Source organism: Miniopterus schreibersii, assembly GCF_964146895.1.
Source record: "Miniopterus schreibersii genome assembly, chromosome: 14".
In the NCBI taxonomy this organism is placed as follows: Eukaryota; Metazoa; Chordata; class Mammalia; order Chiroptera; family Miniopteridae; genus Miniopterus; species Miniopterus schreibersii.
The window spans coordinates 51,023,054-51,044,201 of NC_138114.1; the positions used below are offsets into that span (position 1 = coordinate 51,023,054).

At 58.8% G+C, this 21,148-nt stretch overlaps 1 protein-coding gene across 1 annotated transcript in view; it reads left to right on the forward strand.

Annotated features, from left to right (window-relative positions):
• Window positions 1-21,148, forward strand: part of CFAP46 (cilia and flagella associated protein 46) — a 52,401-nt gene that overhangs the window by 26,314 nt on the left and 4,939 nt on the right. Inside the window, exons 30-50 of the mRNA XM_081158411.1 lie at window positions 730-861; window positions 1,568-1,717; window positions 3,701-3,849; window positions 4,359-4,457; window positions 5,104-5,236; window positions 6,002-6,148; window positions 8,004-8,204; window positions 8,281-8,387; window positions 9,692-9,868; window positions 10,604-10,739; window positions 11,084-11,272; window positions 12,057-12,245; window positions 13,748-13,882; window positions 13,959-14,138; window positions 14,424-14,594; window positions 15,164-15,261; window positions 15,631-15,704; window positions 16,582-16,712; window positions 17,250-17,371; window positions 17,875-17,954; window positions 18,551-18,727. Of these exons, the coding sequence (XP_081014537.1) occupies window positions 730-861; window positions 1,568-1,717; window positions 3,701-3,849; window positions 4,359-4,457; window positions 5,104-5,236; window positions 6,002-6,148; window positions 8,004-8,204; window positions 8,281-8,387; window positions 9,692-9,868; window positions 10,604-10,739; window positions 11,084-11,272; window positions 12,057-12,245; window positions 13,748-13,882; window positions 13,959-14,138; window positions 14,424-14,594; window positions 15,164-15,261; window positions 15,631-15,704; window positions 16,582-16,712; window positions 17,250-17,371; window positions 17,875-17,954; window positions 18,551-18,727 (2,977 nt within the window). The remainder of the gene's footprint in view (window positions 1-729; window positions 862-1,567; window positions 1,718-3,700; window positions 3,850-4,358; window positions 4,458-5,103; window positions 5,237-6,001; window positions 6,149-8,003; window positions 8,205-8,280; window positions 8,388-9,691; window positions 9,869-10,603; window positions 10,740-11,083; window positions 11,273-12,056; window positions 12,246-13,747; window positions 13,883-13,958; window positions 14,139-14,423; window positions 14,595-15,163; window positions 15,262-15,630; window positions 15,705-16,581; window positions 16,713-17,249; window positions 17,372-17,874; window positions 17,955-18,550; window positions 18,728-21,148) is intronic.

The window sequence follows — 21,148 nt, forward strand, 5'->3', positions numbered from 1 at the left end:
CCGTCAGCACTGCTTCTCCAGTCGGCCCCTCCTCTGAAACCCACCCCGCCAGGGTCCCCCAGGCTGCTGTGTGTAAAGGACAGTTGGCCGAAGCCTGTGTTTTCCTGACCATCAGCAGCCCTGCTGCTGGGCTTCCAGAATCTTCTTTCTCCCCCCCTTCCCTGCATGGCTTCCTCACTGCCCCCTTCCCGTCACCTCTTTATAGCCCCCTTCCTGGCAGCTCTTGGTGGCCTCTTGCTCTGGGGAACCTTCTGCGGCAGTGTCCCCTGCAGGGCAGCTCTGTCAGGACAGGACTTGTTTCTGAGGGCAAGTTTGCCCCCAGGCCCCAGTTGTGCCCCTTGGCAGCAGGAAGAACGGGAAGGACTTCCCGCCCCCGCCCAGGATTCTGTAAGGGGGTCCGCTGGATGTGACCCAGGTGCCTTCTTGATTAGGGACGGGAGACTCACTGTAAAGCCCTCTGCACTCACTCTCGCCCCCTGCCCCTGCGGGTGCAGAGTCCGGAAGGGGACGCCCCCTGTGCAGAGGAGGACCTCCCAGCGTCCCACCCCAGGGACGCTGCAGCCACCTCTGCCCACGGCTCACCGGCCTGGCCGCCGCTGGCAAATGGACGGGAGGCCGCCACTCTGAGCCTCAGGACCGCTGACCCGCCCCTTGGATCTGAGCGTCTGGGAGGAACGTGGGGACTCGCGTCTGTTCTTAATGTTGCAAATTCGTATTGTGTTTTCCCAGGTTTCTTTATTAACAGTAGGAAAATCAGTTTCAGAAAGTAAAGTCCCAACAACAGCTAGTTCGAATTTGTTGCTGCCTAAGAAAGAGAAGGAGAAGGCCAAGGACAGAGACAGGAGCAAGGACTCGAAGCAGGTGACGCGCCTCCCCAGAGGTGCAGGCGGGACGCGCCCAGCTGCGGGCCTCAGGCTCCTCTGTGCCTCAGTTCCCTCTTCTGTAAGATGGAGGCCGTGATTTCTCCCTCCCCCTCTCACCGCCCCCCAGGGGTGCTAGGACGGTAATGGGTGATGGGGGGGTGTCTGGCTTCTTCCTGGAGTTGATCCCACACCAGAGCAAGTCACGGATCAAAGTCCCTGCAGGGTGACCCCCAGGCATGCCTGGTCCTGGGTGCTGGGCGGGAGGGGGAGCTCTGCGGCAGCGAGTTTTCCCATCACACGGGGCCTGTCCCGCACGCCCCACCTTTCACCTGAGTGTCCGCCTGTCCACGTGGCCGTGCTCCTGCCGCCCTCAGCTGCTCAGCCCCACAGAGCCCGACTCCCGCCTGCGCCCAGGCGCCCATCGTTTACTGAGCGCGGATCCGTGGGTGGCACAGGTCGTGGCCTGGACACCGCAGGTGGACCCCGTGATGCATGGGGCAAAAAGCATAAGTCGCACTCTCCCGGGAGTGATGTCTTATCAAGTTTTGAATGTGAAATCAGATGTGGCCCGGGGTGGCTTGCTCAGGGCCGGGATCTTGGGGAGAGCGCAGGGGCTCGCCTCGCGGCTCCCGCCTCTGCACCAGCTTCCACCTGGACCTTTCAGCTCCACTTTATGAAGCAAACCCTGCGTTCCTGCTTCACAGGGTCAGACCCCGGCTCCTAGCAAAGAGCCAGAAGATGTCCCAGCAAGCGTGGAGGCGTGGGCTTCCTATTTCTGCTCGGAAGAGGTGACAGCCACGTTCAAACAGGACAAGAGCGACTTTACTGTTAACACATCCAGTATCCAGAGGCCGGTGAGTTAACAGGAGTTGTCCCAGCCTGGGTGACACGCTGCCGGCTGCATCCCCGCCTCGCCGTTGTAGCTCCTGACTTGCAGCTCGGCCAGTGGTTTCTGGTGCGAAATGTGTCCCAGGAGAAAAGCACCTGACGGGGTTTGTCTGGATGAGGTGCCGCGCCTCTGCCTCCCACCTCTGAGGACCCGCACAACTACATCCCGGCTGACCTCCCACCCTGGGGTCCGGGTCTAATCAGACCCGCACAGCCCTTTTGCCATGTGAGGTCCCATGCACAGGTGCGGGGCAGCACCTGGTGACTTTGGGGGCCTTGTTCAGCCCAGATGATTCTGCCTGTGTCTTGTGCTCTGAAAAGTGGAGTCATTCAGCGTGTGATCCTGGGTGTTGTGAGGTGGCGTCCTCGGGCCCCCGTGGCTTTGTTAGTTTGCTCGCCTTCACTGCTGCGGAGTATTCCACTGTGCGCCTGGGCCACACTCCACGTGTCCGTCCCACTGCTGACGGACATTTGGGTGGTTTCCGGGGGGTGGCTCCCATCGATGGGGTGGCTGCAAGAGTTCGTGCCCACGCGTCTGGAGGACACACCCACCGGCGGGGGTGTGGGTGGCAGAGTTTGTGCGCGCCAGCTACAGTGCGCATGGCCGAATTGCCTTCCACGGTGGCTGTGTCAGGGCCCCTCAGTGGGCAAGAGCTCCCGCTGCCACATCCTCACCAGACGCCTATGGTTTCCCTTCTCAACGGTGGCCCTTTGGCGGACGTGTGGTGGTGCCTCAGGTGGCTCCAGCGAGGTCAGGCACCTCTCAATGCCTGTGGCTGCTGGGTGTCCTCTTGTGTGATCTCCTGTCCAGTCCATTGCCCACTTTTTGTAAGCTTTCTGCCTTTTCCTTGTTGATGGGAAGGATGGTTTCTCCAGTCTGGAAAAAAACATGGACAATTTATGAATAGCAGATCGCCATTCACTCTGTGTCTTGACTGCCGGGGCTTCCTAGTTTTCATTTAATAATAATTCTTAATCTTTTTCCTTTGTGACTAGTGTTTTCAGTGTCCTGTGTAAAAAAAAAAAAAAAAAAGCCTTCCTTCCCAAAAGTCATGAAGATATTCTCTTACAGTATTTTTCCAAAGCTTTATAGTTTTTTCATGTCAGATTTAGACCTGCAGTCCACCTGAAATTGGGGGAGGGGGAGGCTGTGGAAGAACCGTTTCCCCCTTCTTGAGAATGCCACATTTGTCACAAAGCAGGTGACTACCTGTGACACTGTCTCAGTGTCTGGATACTGAGCTCAAACTCTGCTTGCGGGTAGAGAGTGCGCCCCCTCCCGTTCTGCAGGAGGTCGTGCGGTCCTTTCCTTTGCTGTGTGTCCCCAGGCAGGCTTCAGACGCGGCTGCTCAGATTCCCCCGAAATCCTGTCAGTTCTGGTTGTAATCACCTGGAGTCTCAGGTTTAGTGCAGAGCTGGCCATGACAAATGTACCCCGACATGTTTTCTCAGCGTTGTTCATTCTTCCATGCGGTTAAGTAGATTTTGCATAGTGTATCCAACTTTTCTAATTTTCCACTGAAGAATAATTATTTTTATCAAACCTAGTGCAACGTTATAAGAAGTATTCGCTGTGTGTGTACATAAAGAAATTCTACTTTTAATGGATTGGTAGTTTTTCATGGAAAAATGAAATGAAAATATTCATTTGAATAAATTCATAAATGGATTGTTTCTTGTGACAATCTTTAACTATACTTGAGTGCTGGAGATTATAGGCAATTGTACATGACAAAATGAAAGCTATGAATGAAGGTGGGAAGGAAGAGAGCATGTCATTCATTCATTCACTCATTCATTCACTTAACAAACACTTGTGGGACACCGGCTGGGTGCCAGGCACTGTGCTTGCACTGTGAGGGACAGAGTTCTCTGAAGAAAGACCCTCTGAGCTAGTGGGCCAACCTTCCTCCCCCTTGGCCTTACATGTTTGTTGTATATTTGTGCAGACATATACTTTATATTATCTGGACCAGTTGGTCAAGGCCCTGAAGAAGATGTCCCTCTATGAGCTCACAATCCCGGTCCTGCAGTTGGGTGTCCTAATTTCCGCTTGCGTGGTGGACAGCAAGAGCCTCAAAGATCTCTACCACCTTCGGTCAGTATACCTGTGTTCTTTTCAGGGAAATCTCTGTAGGGTTTGTGTGACCTTTCTGTAGGCTTCAAATCCTTTCCAAATAAATGGCAACTTTGCACAGTGACATATGGTTGGTCGTGTGACTTAGTGAGGTGATCACATCATAAGGTGGGTCACTGTCGAATCACCATGAAACTGATGTAATATTGCATGTCATCTGTACTTCAATAAAAAGTTTTAAATTGCTTTTCATAAGAACTCAAGCAGAGCATGGCCCTGATGGGCAATCAGGGCGCCGTCCCGTGTGCCTTGCTTAGACCTCAGAAGGTGACCGTGAGGCTATGAACCTGTGTTGAGTCAAAGATAAGAACAAATGTGTCAGCTTTTTTCTACCTGAAATTCGATAGCACCACCTCTTATTTTTTCCTAACAATTTTGCTTAGCATGACAAATTACTGAAAATATTACCCAGTTACACATTTCTGTCTTTGTTCACCAATCTTTATCGAGTGCCCCGGTCCCCTCCCCAGACTCGCCCTGGTCTGCTCCGATCTGAGGCTGAGAGAAGCAGCTGCTGCCCACGAGGACGTGGTGGGACAGGCCTACATTGGCGACATGGAGCAGGCAAGGTGTGTGCAGCGGTGAGGGCTCTTGGGGAAGAAGGAGCGACGTGACCAGTGTGGCCCTGCTCTCGGCTGTGTCCCCGCCGAGCTCCAGGCCCCCATTGCTTAGTATGGCCGGACAGTGGGTGTTGGGAGGACCCAGGGGTACAGTGCTCAGAGAGTCAGGGTCCAGGGAAGCTGTGCTGGAGGTGCAGTTTATTACTTTCCCTCCTATGTGCGGGCATCTCCCGGGTTAGTACCGTGCGAGGGGAGGGGAGACAGAGGACCGAGAACTCTCGGGTCCAGGCGGAGTGGCAAAGGCAAAGGCGAGGGAGGCAGGCTTGCTGAGACCCGCGGGAGGCCGACCCCGCAGGGAGCGGAGCCTTTCTCGGTGGGTGGAGCCCTGCCTGGGCGTCCAGGGCGGGAGGGCAGATTCACAGCCGGCTGCGTGAGTCTGGAGTTGGGGGAGAGAGTGGGCAAGAAGCATGAATTTAGGAGTCCCATGTGCTGCTAAATTGTGGGTATTTTTAAAATCTTTGTAAACACACAAGTAAGTAGTGGCCTCTTGTAGACATTTTAATTAGTAGCTCGTTGCTGGTGACATCAAACACTTCCAGTATCCCTTGGCCATTGCATTTCTTCTTCAGCACGTTGCTTGTTTTACTTACATTAGCTTCAGAAAAGAAATTGCCTTGAAAAAGGAGAAGAACAGAGAACCATTGTTGGAAGAAAGCATGCAGGTCCTGAGTGAGCCCACGCCTGCCAGGCCGCCAGCGGAGACGAGGCCCCTCGTGGCGAAGGACCAGGTAGCCGGGCTCTGCCAGAGCTGCTGCTTCCCTGCCCAGGGGGGTGGTGGCAGGGCTGCCACTGGGCTGCGGCCAAAGCCCTCCGCAGTGTCCTGGGAACTCCAGGGATGGGTTGCTTGTGTCCTGTCCATGGGCCCTGGAAGTCCCTGGGGAAGATGAGACTACAGACCACCCTAGAAAGGGCCCACCAGGGGCCCAAGCAGCGGTTCAGAGAAGACGGGCTGGGTGGCACCGAGGGGTGCAGACCACATTACTGGGAAGCTCGAGGCCCTCGCAGCCAGAGAGTATGCCTGTGGGTCTGGCCACTGTCCCGCGTTCCCCTCCCCTCTGTGGGCTTGCCCACCCCAGCTGCTTTTATCTGGAGTCAGAGATCGCTTATCCCCATGGGAGAGCCATTCTCAGGACTTCATGGTGAGCCCCACAGTCAGCACTTTGGATGCCAGCCAGGCTGTGGGGTGTGCAGGCTCCTGCTTGGGACAGGCTCAGTGTGTGACCTGCACGGGGATGACATGGTCCCTCATGGTCTTGTTGAATTGTTAGAGCTTAGAGACTTGTCCTACATGGGTCAGGGTGCTGCCTGGTCCAGGAGAGGGGGCACAGAGCATGGAGCAGGGGAGGGAGGAGGTGCTGCCCAGGAACCAGCTCTGGCGCAACTGGTGGTGGCTTGGTTGGGTGAGAAGAGACATGTGCCCAGGAGGAAAGCTGGACTACGGGCATCAGGCATAGACACGGACATGAGGCAGAGCCGGCCTCGGTGTGTTACAGATTTTGAAGATAAACGGAGAGACCGGGAGAGGCCTGGACGGCACGTCCTTTCCCCTGCTGTGGACCCTCAAAGCAGAAGTTCTACTCGAGATGGACCTGTACCAGCCCGCGAGGCTGCTCCTGTCCGAGGCCTGCCAGGCCTTCCAGGTAGGGGCCATACCTGCCCCCCCTGCCCCCCACGCCCAGCTGGAGACGGCGCCTGTCTGTACTGAAGCGAGTTTGGAATCTCCCTGGTCTGGAACACGTGTGTGATTCTCTTTTAGGAACCAGTTCTCTGAGGAAAGTGCCTTTCCTGTCCTTTGTCTGCTTTTCCTCTGTTGTCCTGAGCTCACTGACCCGTTTGCTACATACAGTGCCTGTTCCCACAGCTGCTGTGGGCTTGTTCCTGAATTGCAGGGTCCCTTTCTGTTTCTTTGCAGGCCTCTCAGTGGTGTATGGCGGGCAGGGGGTGAGGACCTGGAGAGACCCCGGGTTCCTTCCTCCAGAGGCAGATGGTGCGCCAGCCCCTTTTCCCCTGCCATGAATTTTTTCTCTCTTTGAAGGTCAGCCTTGCAGGTGTCTGTCGCCTCTCTGGGGTCTCACTCTTCAGCTGAGCCGTAGCTTTCCTCCTGGGCTGTGTCTCCCACAAGGATGGGTGCCCTGGGGAAAGCCAGGATGGAGTGGAGGCCCAGGAGTGCGTCCCTCCTGCCAGCATCAGCTGCTCTCCATGCTGCAGAGAGGTCGTCTGTCTCTGTCCAGCATTCAAAACTGTGTTCCCTGGGAGGGCCACTTGTTTTGAAGAACTCCAGAGGGAGAAAAGTCCTTAATAAAGATGTAAAAACTCAGTGGCACCTTCAAAGCCTTGGGAAGTTCAGATCTCAGTTTCAGGCACTGGGGACAGGTGTGTACAGGTCTCAGGTAGTGGGGACAGGTGTGTGCAGGTCTCAGTCATTGGGAACAGGTGTGTGTAGGTCTCAGGCATTGGGGACAGGTGTCTCTCGGCTGTTCTGTCTCAGCATCTTCCCCTCGCCCACCCCCTTAGCCAGACACCCCACGTCTGAGAGTCTGGGGCTCTGCCCTCCTCTGGCTCCTCCCTGAGGCTCAGCACTCAGACCCAGATGACCGCTCGGCTGGGGACGTCTTCCCTGGGTGTCTGTTGGAACTGAGCCCTGTCTCTGTGTACTCCTGGGCAAGTGGCTGCACCTGCTCCCACGCTGGGCCCTCACAGTACCCAGCTGTCACCTGTCCCTCCCGCTGCACCCACCAGTTTCCAGTGCTGTCCCTGCTTTCCCTCCGTGCAGGTGCCCAGCTTCCCTGCCTGCCTCCTCTCTGTGCCCACTTCTGCTCTCTCCACTCCGGCCACTGTCCCACTGTAACTGCACCCAAGCCTGCCTGCGCTGGTCCCTCGGGGGCCCTGGCTCTTGGAATGAGAGGTTTGAGCCCCCTGGGCCTTCCTGCGTCATCAGCTTTGAGCTGTGTGCTGGCTGCTCTCTCTAGGCCCAGCCACCCTCAAAGCCTGCGGTCAGTCCAGAGGCCAGCAAGGCTCCCACCCCACCTTCCCACCCCCAGACCCCTCTGGCCGTGTGCAGTGAATGGAAGACAGAGGCAGCCCTGGACCAGCATTAGGACAGAGACTCCTGGCCTGGGGGCCGAGGCCTCAGGGAAGCCCTTAAACTGTGTCCCCAGATGGTGGGAGTGCACTGGAGCCCCTGCCACAGGGAGGGCCTTCCCAGGGCCCTGACCGCTGTCCGGAATCCTGCGAGTGAGTTTTAGCACACGCATGGCCTCAAGGCCTCCCTGTGCCCGGGGCAAATGTAGAGATGCCTTCAGGTCGGAGAGGAGCCCAGCACACGGATGCAGGCCTGGAGCTGCTGCACTGTCCCCTCTCCGCCTCTGTCCTCTGTGTCCCCCCCCCCACCGTGCCTGTCTGTGCCTGTGCCTGTCTCTCTGTCTCTTGTTTCTCTATCTCTGTCTCTCTCACGCTCACTCCCCACCCCGTCTCCGCATGTCCTGTCTTTTCTAGGAGGTGAAAGACCCTTGCGCGGAATCCCAGTGCCTGCACCTCCTCGCACAGCTGGCCAACAAGGAGAGGAACTACAGCCACGGGCGGAGGATGGTGGAGGCGGCGCAGCGCCGGGGCGGTGGCGAGGACTTCTGGTACCGGTCCACGCTCACGCTGGCCGACGCGCTCCTGTCCACGGGCAAGGAGGGGAAGGAAGTGATGGTGAGGAGCGGCCGGGCCCGCGCGCTGCCGGGAGGGGGCTGGGGCCCCGCTGACGGCCGCGCGGTGCGGCCCCCAGGTCTGCCAGCTCTTTCAGAAGCTCATCGAGGTCTTCAGGGTGCTCAAGAAAGAAAGACCCAACCGCGCGCCCATCTTGGAATTCATGACCACGGACCTGGAAGCCAGGTGACTCCCGTGAGAAACACTTAGCTGCCGTGCGGAGTTGAGAGGATCGCAACGCGGGGGCCGTGTAGTCACAGCCTCTCGAGTGTCCTGAGCGTGCCTCAGACCTGCTCTGAGAAGCAGAGTGTCTGTCGCGGCCACTGGGGACCGTGGCTTCGGGCAGTCAGAAGAGCCTCACCTCGGGCAGCGTGCTCTGCTTTTCTTTGCAGAGATTCAGGCGGCCCTGTTATGCTGCTAAATTCTCAGGGAACAGCCTTCACTTCCCGACAAGCACAGCGTGGGCTTCCTGTGGCCCCTCCTGGGCTGAGGGACAGGCGCCGCCAGGCCGGGTGCTGGCCACTGGGTGGGGTGCCCCTCGGTGCCCTGCAGGGCTGAGCGGGTCCGGTGTGCAGCCGCCTTCCCCTGCTCCGCTCCGGCTGGTTTTCAGAGCCCCGTGTCCGTCCACGGGGGACACACCGGGGTTTCTCCACCCGTCTGGGCCAGCGGCCCATGTGCTGGGGACAGAACTTTTAATAGCAGCGCTAGTTCTTCCATGACTGTTAGTCTTCCAGACTCTCAGCTTATTTTCGAGCCATTTCCCTGGTGATGTGTCTTCTAGAAAACTGTTCCCCCCAGGTGTGGGCTGTGCCAGTGAGCTGCTCACAGCCTCTTTCTTGCAGCTTCTACCACGGCTGCACCTGGGGCCTGTCCCCTCACTGCCCTCTCCTCCTTGACGGCAGAATCTCAGAATCCCGTTTATCCGACTGTTTCAAAGAAGCCGCGTTTGTGTTACAGGGGGCTTTGGGTCATCTTGGGTTCTCTATTTTCTGCTGCTGCTTTGTCAAGTTCTCCTTTCTGTGTTGGCGAGGGGCTGTTGGCACTCTTTGTTCCCACCTCCTGAGTCCGTCACCTAGGCCACGTGCCTCCTGCCTCCTGTCCTAGCAAACGCACCTCTGGACTCCCGGGCAGCCCGCAGGTCCCACACGGGAGCCAGGGCCGTTGCCATGGGCCCTTCTCTGTCTTGCGGTCATTTGGGAGAGTGGTTTTCAGTTTCCAAATGGACGCCTGGGGTGGGGCTGTCCCTCTCTCGCTTCACTGTGTCGTGTCTGAAGAATGTGGCCGTTTGAGTTGTGGTTTTCGCAAAGACTCCTGAAGCTGCTCCTTTCAGCATTGTGGGTGAGGGGTGGAGGCCCTTGTGGTTCCACGTGGACAGTTGTCACCCTAGAGCTGTTGGCCATGTCACATTGGGTGGTGTGACATCGGGTGGTGTCATGTTGGGCCACATGCTTAGCAGAACCGAAAGTGGAGTGTCCCTCTGTCCCTCACAGGTGTCTGAAGCTCCGGATTCAAATCACCCAGGAGTCAGTGGACAGTGAGCCTTCTGAATTCCCATTTTTGCTGAGCGAGCTGGATAATTGTTTGCTGGAAATTGAGAAAAAGTTTGTCAAATGCGGCTACAAAGAGAACTGTGTGGACATAAAGCTGGAGCGGGCTAGGGTAAAGAGGTGAGAGCCTTGCCGCAGGTCCCGCCCACGCCGGGGGCTGTCCCTCCTGAGGCTCCTGAAGGCCCATGCTGGACCCCGACAGCCACTGGCCCTGCCGAGTCCTGCACACAGGCCCCCCTCCCATCCTCGAAGCCCCCTGCACACTGCTGCTCCCCACGTGGCCAGCTTTCCTCCTTGTCACATTGTCATCGGCCCCCATTGGCCCCATAGGGCCTCCTCCATCTCCCCTGGGGCACCTGCCCTGGGAGTCTGCAGCCACTTGGGGTGCCCCTCAAGTATAGCTCATCACGGGTGTCCTCGCTCCTGTCCTTCCACCTCTGTCCTTCCCACCTGCTCGGTCTCTGCAAACGCCTCACAGCCCCCATCACCCCCACCCCCGACACACACTTCCCACCACCCCACGCCGCAGGGATCAGCCACCACCCAGTGTCCACATGCTGGCACGCACACGCACACAGCCACATCTCACACGTGTAGACACGTGTCACAGACATGTGCACGTGCTACCCCTGCCCACGCATGCTTGTTCACACACAGCTGGTGTCCACGAGGCAGGATGTGAGCGCACTTAGTGTCGTGTTCAGATACATTGACGGTGTCTGTGCATGTAAAACACCAACTCATAGCGTTTTAAGTACTAATAAAATGCACAGTACGATTCTGCAGAAAGCACACACTGCACGGTGTCCCTGCTGGCGACCTGCCCCTCGGACACCCGCCCTTCGTCTCGGGAAGGTTATGTGCCCAAAGTGAGAGCGACGAAGAGCAGAGGACTGTGTACCACCTGGAGGCCTACAGCCTGGCCCAGCGAGCCGTGGCCGAGGAGGAGGAGCTGTTCCACAGCACCCAGGGCCTCCTGTCCCTTCAAGATGTAAGTGCGTGTCCCGGACCTGGGCCATGCCATCGTCGCCCCTGAGCAGAGGTCGCCCTGCACTGTCCGTGGTCCCGTGGCCACCGCCGGAGGGGGGGACCCGGGTGAGGCTGACGACTGCCCGAGTCGAGGGGACGCAGCTGGGTGTCCAGGAAGAGCGTGGTGGTGAGAGGCAGGGACAACAGACCTGAGGGGTGTGGGGCGTGAGGAGCACGCCCATGTTTTGCGTTGTGATGCTTTGTGGGTGCAGCATGTCAGTGATGCCTCATCAAAGCCGATCCAGTCGGAGATACTGAGCTGGCCAGAAGCGTCCAGTGCTCTGACTTCGTCCCCAAACATGTCAGTTACAGAACGTCAACACGCCTCTGATGCGGAAGCTGGCGCGCCTCAAGCTGAGCCTGGTGGAGGTGTCCCTGGACATGCTGCAGCTCAGCTGGGAGGAGCCTCAGGAGCGGGAGCTCAGGCAGGACTCCATGGGCAAGCTGCTGGCCGACTACCTGCAGAGCATGAGCGACTTCACCGCCACCGGCCTGGTAACTGACCTGGACACCGACTGGGCCCCGATCCTCGGGGTCAGCCTGGGGGTTCTCGGATCCACATGGGTTGTCCCGCTGTAAATGGGGGCTCTGTCGCTGTGAGCAGAGGGCTAACCAGTGGGAATCTGAAGGCCAGAGCTCACAGCGCACCCCTCTGAGATCTCAGCCCTCGTAGCCCACACTGCCCCCTGCTGCTCCCCACTGCCCCCTATAGCTTGGGGAGGTCTCCAGCCTTGCTGAGGAAGGGCCTCATTTGATCATCTGAGGGGACCTAATTGGCTAATGAAACTGGGGCACGCTGGAGATGTTTCCAGAGCACATGAATTTCCTCCCAAGTTCTGAGTTTGCTCTGACAATTATGTCAGAATATGAAAAAGTCCCTAAGATGAATTATATTTTGTTAAAAAAAAAGTTTAATCTGCAAAATATTTGTTTTGAAGGAAATATTCTGCTATTTTAGACATTTTTTAGATTTCATGCATTATGAGTGAAATTAATTTGCTATAACTATAAATGGATCAAAGATAGTTTTAAAATTTAACTTTATACAAGCTCATGCATGTCATTGAGCCCTAAATTGAGGTTATATAAACAAACTTTAGTGACTTTCCCATAACCTAAGCCCTGGAGACCATCCCCAACATGGAGGGGTGTTTCTCAGACTGCTCTGATGTCCCCAGTCCCAGGGGCATTAGATGGTGGCCCTGGGGGCATTAGAGGGTGGGCCTATTGCCTTTTCTGGGATGGGAGGCAGGAGTAACTAAAACGGTTTGTGTTGAAGAAATGGTTCACGCTGAAGCGGACCCTGGCCCACATTGCCCTGGCGCAGCTGGGGAGCCTGCAGCCGCTGAGCACCAGCTGTGTGGAAATCCGCGCGCGGCTCCTGGGCCTGGTGGGGAAGGCCTTGCACCTGCTGGCGGTGCAGGCAGACCCTGTGCGCCCCGCCTTCTACTGGGAGGAGAGCCTCCTGGTACGTTCTCCTGCTTCTAGCTCAGCACCAAGCCATCGCCTGTGCTTAAACAACAAAAACAAAGCATTTTGAACTCACCTGGTCTCAGAACTGGGGTATGAAATAGGCCTCAGATTGTCCTCAGATAAGAAGGGTGCTGTGGCTGGAGGGGAGAAAAGGCAAGAAGCAGTCTTGCCAGCAGGACCCCTGGGGCAGGAGAGAAAGGCAGGTCTCTGAGGACAGACTGGATGGAGAGCTGTCTCCATCCACAGTCAAAGAGGAGGTGGGAGAGGGGGGCGCACGTGGGGGTCCCAGCGCCAAATGTGGTCTCGGCTCCTGGTGCCTCCTCCACCTCAGCAGCTCCCTGCCCAGGAGCCCGGGGCTGCCTGCGCACAGGTGCGAACATGCAGGGGGGCACTGTACCCCACACGGCGCAGTGAAGCTGAAGTGCGCGCTGAGCCCCCGGCCGTGGCTGTATGGTGCGTGTAGGCCCTCACCCTTCTCTCTAGCCCCCGGGCGGCTGCCCAGCATCCCCAGGGTGCCCCCGTGGGAGCTCCCTATTCATCGGAAGGAGCTCTGGTGACAGCCGCTGTCACTGCAGGTCACCGTCATAAATGCCTCTGCCAATGCCGCCTCCTCACCTGGAAAGCACGTGCCCCACAGTGCAGCCAGGCTCCTCCTCCTCACCCTGCGCCTTTAGGAAGAACCCTCGCCCCAAGCAGATGACTCTGTATCCCAGTGTGATTTGGGGCTGGTGCCCCCATCCCTGTCCAGCCAGTGCGCAGGCCCTGAGGTCAGCCCCAGTGGGCTCTATCCTGGGTCCCCAGGACCTAGGTCAGGACTCGCATTTGGGTGAGTTGGTGGAGTATAGCCCCTTGTTCAACCAGTATTTGTTGAGCACCTGCACAGGCGGCCTGGGTCAGGTAGAGGTAGACAAATGCCCCTTCTGTCTGGTTGGGGCCTTGTCCACAAAGTGGCACTAACAATACCCCCAGGAGGGACTGTCAGGGAGACATGCACTAAATCCCAAGTGGCCAGGCAGGGAGCTTTCAAGAAATCCACCCACCCAGACAGCTCCTTCCCAGCCCGGCTTTCTCCTGACCCTCCCTGCTGTGACCCCACAAACCCAGAGCTCCTCCCTCAACCCAAGTCCTCCTGGGCCCACTGCATCCCAGAGCATCCTGTCAGGATGGCTTGTCCTGTAGACAGGCTGGCACAAGTCCCATGATCCCCTAGTCCCTGGGGCAGGTGGGCACTTGACTCAGTCGGTCCCAGCTGCACAGAGCTGCTGGGCACTGGGGCCCAGGGAGCCTGGATTTTCAGGGCTGAAGGAAAGGGAGCACAGCATGTGACCAATCAAGGCATGTGCTGCCCGGCTGAGCCTCCAGAGCTGTTCCCCATCGGGTTGCACCTGCCCGTTGCACCCTCGCCTGGGGATCCTGCAGAGATGTCTGACAGATGGGCACTCCTGGGGCTGGGCGGTGTCCCAGCAAATGCCCACTGACTGGTGGCATGTCCCCTAGGCGGGAGCAGAGCTGTACAACCTCAAGGGTCTGGAGATAAACCCAGAGGATGGGGACAGTGAAGAGCATGGCAGCAACCAGCCAGCCAGCAGGACGGCCCCTGAGGAGCGCAGCAAAAAAGGCTCAGATCTGAAGGTACTGCTACTCCCACCTGCCTGCCTGGGCCCGCTCCTCCCATGGAGCCGGACTGAGCCTGAGCTTGTGCCCGCAGAGGAGGAAGGTGTTGGCCCAGCAGTACCTGGCCCAGGCTTCTGAGGTGTTGCTGCAGTGCCTGCAGGTCGCCCTGGGCAACAGCCTCCTGGATGTCGCGGCGGCTGCCAGCTTGGAGATGGTAGAGTGCATTGGCACTCTGGACCCCACGGCCGCCTGTCAGTTCCTGGCGCTGTCCCAGGTGCAGCTCTGCTCTGTGCACCCTCTGGGCTGCCTTGGGAAGGGAGGGAGGTCCCCAGCACCCTGTGCCTCCCTTCTGTTGGGGGCCCCACCAGCCGGGCTGATACTGGGGCCTGTGTGAAGGATGGTGCTCACTTAGAGGAGCAGCCTCAAGTCACTGGAAGAAGTGTGTGTGTGGGGGGGCATCATCTGAGGTTCCCCTGAACCCAGGCCCCTCTAACCCATGTCCTGTGGGCCCATGAGCCTCGACGGGCCTGGCCTTCACACCTTCTGTGGTCTGTTCCAGAGCTGCTCAGTCTCAGAGATGATGCGGGGAATTCTGCTCACGGCCACGGCCAACACCAGCAGCTCTCAGCTGGCAGCCCTGCTGCAGCTCGATGACAGGCTGAGGTGCCAGGAGCGGACCTCTACCAGCCTGTTCACTAATGTGGAGCAGAAGCTGGCTGCCATTTCCAAGGTGACCAAGCTGGGGATGCCCTCTAACCCTGGCCACCCTTTGCAAATTCGAAGCTCATTTCATCAGAAAGAAGGAGCCATGTTTCTGAGTGGCCAGCTCACTGGGGATGGGGTGGTGTGCAGGACAGCGGGCAGCTGGAACCCTCTGGCATTCGTCAGACCTGTCAGTGCACGGACCACAGCGGGAGAAGGGACACAGGGCCGACCACTGCCGCCAGGAGGCTGCAGGGAGAGGAGACAGGGTGGTGTGTGCCCATGAAGCTGTGTGCATCTGTGCCCTTGTCTGTGCACGTGTGCACGTAGGCCTGTGTGTGGTGTGGAGACGGGAGGAGGGCTGAGGGAAGTGGTATTTTGGTTTGGGTGCATAGGCGCTTTGGGTCATGCAAATCAGGTTTCTGATACTAGTGGAGGGCAGGGGAATTCCACGTGCACCTGCTGCCCCCTTGTGGCGGTCACGAGCTCTGCAGCCCCGGCCCAGGCGGAACCCTGCCCAGACCCAGCCGGTGCATCTCCTGAGCAGAGAGGGTGCCCCGGCCAGCACGTGGGCTCGCTGATCTGGTTGTCACACAGGCTTGGCAGAATCTCTCGGTCACCGAACAACATTTTAACCTCCTGAATGAGGTTCCTGCCACTTTTCGGATCCTCTTTCTGCACCATTCTCCCGACAGGTAAGGCCTGTCCCTGTTCTGGCGCCTGCTCTCCACCCACAGCAGGGCGGGGGCGGCCACGGCACCTCCTCCTGTCCGCTGCGGGCCTGTGCGTCTGGTCTGAAGGTCAACATTCACATGAGGCAGAGCAGGTTCCCTTGTCTGGAGAGCAGGGGCTTTGCTCAGCCTCCAGCGGAGGCCACGGGTGGTTTAGGGTTCACAGCTGTGCCCACATGGCTGTGAATTCTGTGTCTTGACTCAGCCAAGGCGCTGGTGGGGAGGGGGCTCCTGTTGGGGGGGTATGTGGCTCACAGGACTGCATCTTTGGGGCTGCTCTGGGACCCCACGAGCTGGACTTTGACCCTACCCTGCATCCTGCCCTGCCCACAGGACCCATCTGTATGGTGCTGCCTACGAGAAACCCAAGCTCATCCCCACATCCAAAGGGAGGGTGGTTCAAGTGGGTGAGTCCCCGGAGCAAGTTCATCCATCACATTCTCGGCGCTGGGCACACCTGTGACACCTCCAGACACAGGTCCCTCCCCTGGGCGTGGTGACCCCAGCCCCCCCCCCCACTCCATTCCCCCTCCCTTGGGGGTTGGGCAGGATCAGCAAAGTCTGGCCAGAGGCATCTCTGAGTAGCGGAGCCCCAGCCACCAGCGCGGTGACACCTGCACCCAGCTCTAGCCGTAGTCACGCCATCACACCATTACCATCACCTGGCCCCCTCCCACCTCCCCCTGCTACTTCAGAGCCTGTCATACTGGAGAGGAATCAGCTGCCCTCCGGCCCCTTGAGCATTTCTTCTGCATTGGACACCCCACTTCTTCCTCATGCTCAGGCCCCTAATTCTGCTTGCATTTCACTTGACGCTGTGGAAAGCTCCAGACTGCTGTTTCCTCAGGACCTCTGGCTGTTTGCACTGCCCTAAGCACATGTGCCATCTCTGAAACTCGTCCTGAGTGACCATGAGCTTTGTCCACGGTCAGGCCCAGGCCCTTGGGGCAGCCCCCCGGGTCCCAGAGAACTGGCCCAGCTGCTCCCAGCTAACCTCTTGCAGGGTCTGCAGCTTCAGCCCATTTCAAATGCCTGGTTTCTGTTTTCCCTTCTTTCCTCTGCCTTTCAGGACCCCTGCTCTCCCGGCCCGTCACCCCTCCTGATGGGTGCCCTCCTGATGGGTGCTGGCTGGGCTCCGGGGCTGTTTTCAGGGCCAGCCTCCTGGGCGGCTGAGCCTGTGGAGAAGCCCTGTGCCCACAGTTTGCTCACGAATTCCGAGTGTTCACCTACTAGGGCAGGCCTGTGAGGCCACATGTGGGACGTCGGTGGTGTTTGTCTCCACAGACTCCTGCAAGGTGGCTCGGGTGGCAGTGAGCCCAGCTGCCTTCTCTGGCCTGTTGGCCAGTGCCCAGCAGTTCCGGGAGCAGACCCAGGCTGAGGTGTGCAGCGAGGACACAGCCCGGAAGCAAGGCTGGGTGAGGCACCGGCCCAGGCCCAGCTGGTAGGGCTGCTACCACCCTACCAGGGGCCTGGGACCCTGGCCCGGCCTCAGTGAGGCGTGTGGGGGGAGCTTGGTAGGGACCCCCTAGCAGGTAAGGGGCACTGGTCCTCAAGACCCCAGGCATTGTGGGACACCCAGATTGGCCCCGTGCTGGACGGGGTCAACTTTTTTTTGACTCCCTGAGTCCAGTCTGACGCAGATGCCTCTGTGACGTGAGCAGAGGATCTCCATGGGGCTGGGGGTACCAGGGGGCTCTCAGAGGGGTGGGAGGTGAAATCGACCAGCAGGGAGCACGGTCTGCAAGGGCCTGAGGACCCTGGTGCCCAAGGCAGGCGGGTGGGTGCAAGGAGCTTCCTGTGCTGCCGAGCTGGGCCCTGGCCGTCAGGCTGTTTCCGGGAGTCTCCTTTCCATGTGGGGTCCCCGCAGCGGGGTTGTGCCCCTCTGCTCTAACCAGGTGCATCCCATGAAGCCCCCTGACACCTTCTGATCATGGGCTGTCTGGCTTGGACAGGGAGCAGAAGGCGTGCACCCTGAAAGGCAGAGGCAGACTCTCCAGAAACTCAGTGACGTCCTGGAGGCCACGGAGGAGTACCTGAGCCCGCTGCTCACGCTGCTCCGCTGCCCTGAGGCCAGGTCCCTTTCTCCAGTTTGAAGGCCAACACTCTGCTGGGCGGTGGGGGGGAGCCTCATCCGGGAACTCCAACCTCCCCTCAGGACCCCATGTCCTTCACGAGGGTCTCAGCATGTGAAGATGCCCCTTTACCTCCAGGATGCCGGGCTCTGTCCTGTGTGCCATCGGGAAGACGTCCTGGTCCTGCCTAAAGTCTTTCTAAACCCTGCCCCTCACGTCACGTCTGGTGGGGTGTGGGCGGGGACGGCAGGGCGAGGGGCTGGTGCTTTGATGTATTCCTGGCAGGAAAGCAGGCAGAGGGTCGGGCCTGGGACCTCCTGGGCTGGCCAGTCGGTCAGCGAGGGTCCTGAGCCCCGTTTGCTTGCGCCTGTGCGGCGCCCCACGCGAGGCCGGTCTCCCAAAGAGAGCCACGGAGAGTGTCTGTGGCACTCGCAGCGTTAATGAGAGACGATCCAAAGCGATGCGCTTGACATTTTAACACCTGAACGGTGCCTTTGCCTTTCAGAATACAGATTCCCTCCATCATCGGGGATTTTGGGAAACAAAAGGGCAAAGACAAGGAGCGGAAGCTGTCCATGCCCCAGGGTGAGTGGCAGTGGCAGGAGGCACCAGGGGTGAGTCATTTGACCTCAGGACCCTCCCTCGGTTGTTGGTGAACAGAGGCTGGGCTGGGACTCGCCCCCACCTGGGAGAGCCCAGGAGGTTGGCAGCTGCCCAGCTGCCCTGCTGGGCCTCCCTCCGAGGGTGTCCCAGGGCGCTGAGCCCCACAGGTGCTGGGGGTCTCAGAGGCTGTGTGTCCACCAGATGTTGTTATAACCTGACCACTGAGGTCGGCTCCAGGGCAGCCGGTGCCTCGTGGCCACGTGCACCCTGCGGGCAGAGCCCTTGCTGTCACAGCTGGGAAGGCTCCCTGGTTGGAAGGAGCCACCTCATTCTGGGACCTGACTCAGGGAGTGGCCACCCACGCTGGGGCATGTCGTCAGCCACGGAGGACCCGACATCCCTGTGACCCTGCCCGGCTGTACCATCAAAACCAGTGTCTCTCCCAAAGAGAGCCTGGCATGTCCTGGGGCCCCCTCTCTCTGCAAGGGGGACCGCCATGGTCAGCCGGTGGCCTCAGCGGTGACGTGATGCAGGGTTGGTCATGTATCACGAGCGCTCATGCCTGCTGCCCGCGGCAGGCCTTCTGTCCACAGTGGAGCTTGAGGTTGCTGACAGCGTGGTCCTCATCGTGGACAGGCACCTCCTGGAGCTACCCCTGGAAGGCCTGTCTGTGCTCAGGGAAGGGACGGTGTCCTCTGTGTCGCGGGACTTCTCCCTCCAGATGCTGTGCAATCGTCTCCACCAGGAGGAGGCAGGTGAGGGTCGCCCTGGGCCAACTGGTAGTTCATTCCCAAATGGAACTATTTACTTTTATCATATGCTATCGTTAATGTCTGTCAAAAAGTGATTATCAGAGCCTGGCCTGTGTTGCTCAGCGGTTGAGCATTGATCTGTGAACCAGGAGGTCACTGTTGGACTCCCGGTCAGGGCACATGCCTGGGTTGTGGGCTCGATCCCCGGTCGGGGGCGTGCAGGAGGCAGCCGATCAGTGACTCTCATCATTGATGTTTCTCTCTGTCTCTTACCCTCTCCCTTCCTCTCTCTGAAATCAATAAAAAAAAACATTAAAAAATAATGATCAGAAAGAGACTGATAGGGCACTTCCTGTGTGCCCAGTGTTCTGTCAGGATTGTTCTTGGCCTCACAAACTTGTGCCTCGGAGGCAGGGACGGGAGCGAGGCTTTGCTGCGGGTGCTGGGCGTGCAGACGGGTGGTGCGTGGGAAACCTCCATGCTGGGCGTGTGCGGATTTCTGCATGAACACTGCACTTCAGTGGGCATCAAATCCAATTAAAATAAGTGGGTTGGACTTTTGCAGCCATCCAAGATGAAATCACAAGGACCGAATCTGCCCTTCCAACCGACACAAGGAAAAACTCAGACGAGATACATGAAAGAATAGTTTTCAGACATTGGAGATCAGGCAGTGGGGACCGTGATCCCCAAAGGAAGGGGCCAGACAGAGCCTTGCCGTGCCCCTAGGCTGGAGGTCTGGGGACCCCCAGCGACAAGAGCAGGTCCTGGGGTCTGCAGAGGGTCACCCACGTCTTCGGCTGATGGCTGGTCAGTACAGGGTGTGAAGAAACCGCCATGGCCAGGGCCAGAGCTGCCTGTGGCAGCAGACACGGTCCTGAGGGCTCAGCCAGGGCTGGTAGGGTCCCAGGTGCCCGCCAGCCAGAGGGGAGAATCATATCCCCAGGGCTTAGGTCCGACCACCAGAGGGTGTTGCCCTGCCCTGGAGAGACCAGCTGTAGAGGCCCCACCTGCTCCCAGGTGACAACTGCGTCCCAGAGAGAGCTTATGAGGACGTGTGGAAATCACAGTCTCAGCGCCCAACAAGGTGACATTCAAGAAGTAGGGGACTGACCCCCCGGAGAGAAGGGCAGTCGGCAGAGCAGAACTGGACTGGCCGGGTGACAGCTCCCCTGGAAAAGCCCCGGGCGGGATCTGGGGTAAAGTGGCCAGTTTCCCACGTTCGATGAAACGGACTCCACAGACCCAAGAGGCTCAATGAACCCAACACAAGGGGCGGAGACTGACCCAGGAGCAGCGCAGCGGAGGGAGGGCCCGTCGGCCATCGCCGGTGAGCGGCGGTGGTTAAAAAGGGAAAGACGATTGTCCTGGAGAACTCAGGCGGGAGCGACAGTCCTTGGCAGAAGCAACGCAGTGACCAAGGTCCTTATTAAAGAACAGGCCCGTCGGCCTAGACATTTTGTGAAGTGAGTTTCACGGGGGAGCTAAAGGCCTGCTCAGGCTCCGAGCAGCCGAGGGGGTTGCCCCCGGGGCCCGACCGGCACGGAAACGCCGGCAGGGCGTGTCTTCGGGCGGGAAAGACGGGGGTGCAGGCAGGCGCTGAGGCTGCTGCTCTTGACGTCCCCTGGGCGCCTGGCAGCCACGCGCAGAAAACAGTCGCAGTGTGCTGCGGGGCGTGTAACACTCGTGACCGGAGCCGTCGGGCAGCGCTGGATCGGGCCCAGGGGACGAGGTCGTCAGGTTCTGCGTGACCGAGTGCACGCACCCCAGGGTGGGACTCGCCGCCACTGAGCAGTCACAGCGCACACACTGGGGAGGGGGTGAGTCGTAGAAAGTGCTCAGTCCAACAGAGGCAGGAAAAGAGGGAAATGGAGCCAGGATGGGCCGGGATGGACAGCAAACAGCAAACAGCACGTGTCCTGTAACCGAACCGTGTGACAGCCCAGTACAGGCGAGACCCGATGCGTGGATCACATGCAAGACCCAAGATGGTGCCTCGACGAAACTCGTGTAAATCAAAGAGGAATCAAGGATGGAACCAGTAAAACACCCACAGGTGACCCCGCGGAGCTGCCTCCGGGCGCAAGTCCCCAGTGAAGGGAGCCCCTCGTCACCCTAGAAGGACCTTTCAGGTTAAATGTTCGCGTTGAAAAAGGGTGGGAATGACGCTGACGAGGAAGCATCTAATTTAAGAAGTTAGAGCAAGAACGCAGAAAATTCAAAGAAAGCAGAGGCCGGGCCGCAGTAAGTACGTGAGCCACCGACGGGAGAGAAAGTGGAGGCAGAGACTGGTCGTTTGGAAGAAAGTCAGGACAAGGCAGGGGACCCACGTCAGCGCCTCCGACGCCGGCGGACAGACAGCGCAGACGGGGCCGGAAGGGGGAACCCAGCGGGACTGCAGCCGGGAGCGGCAGCCGGGGGCCA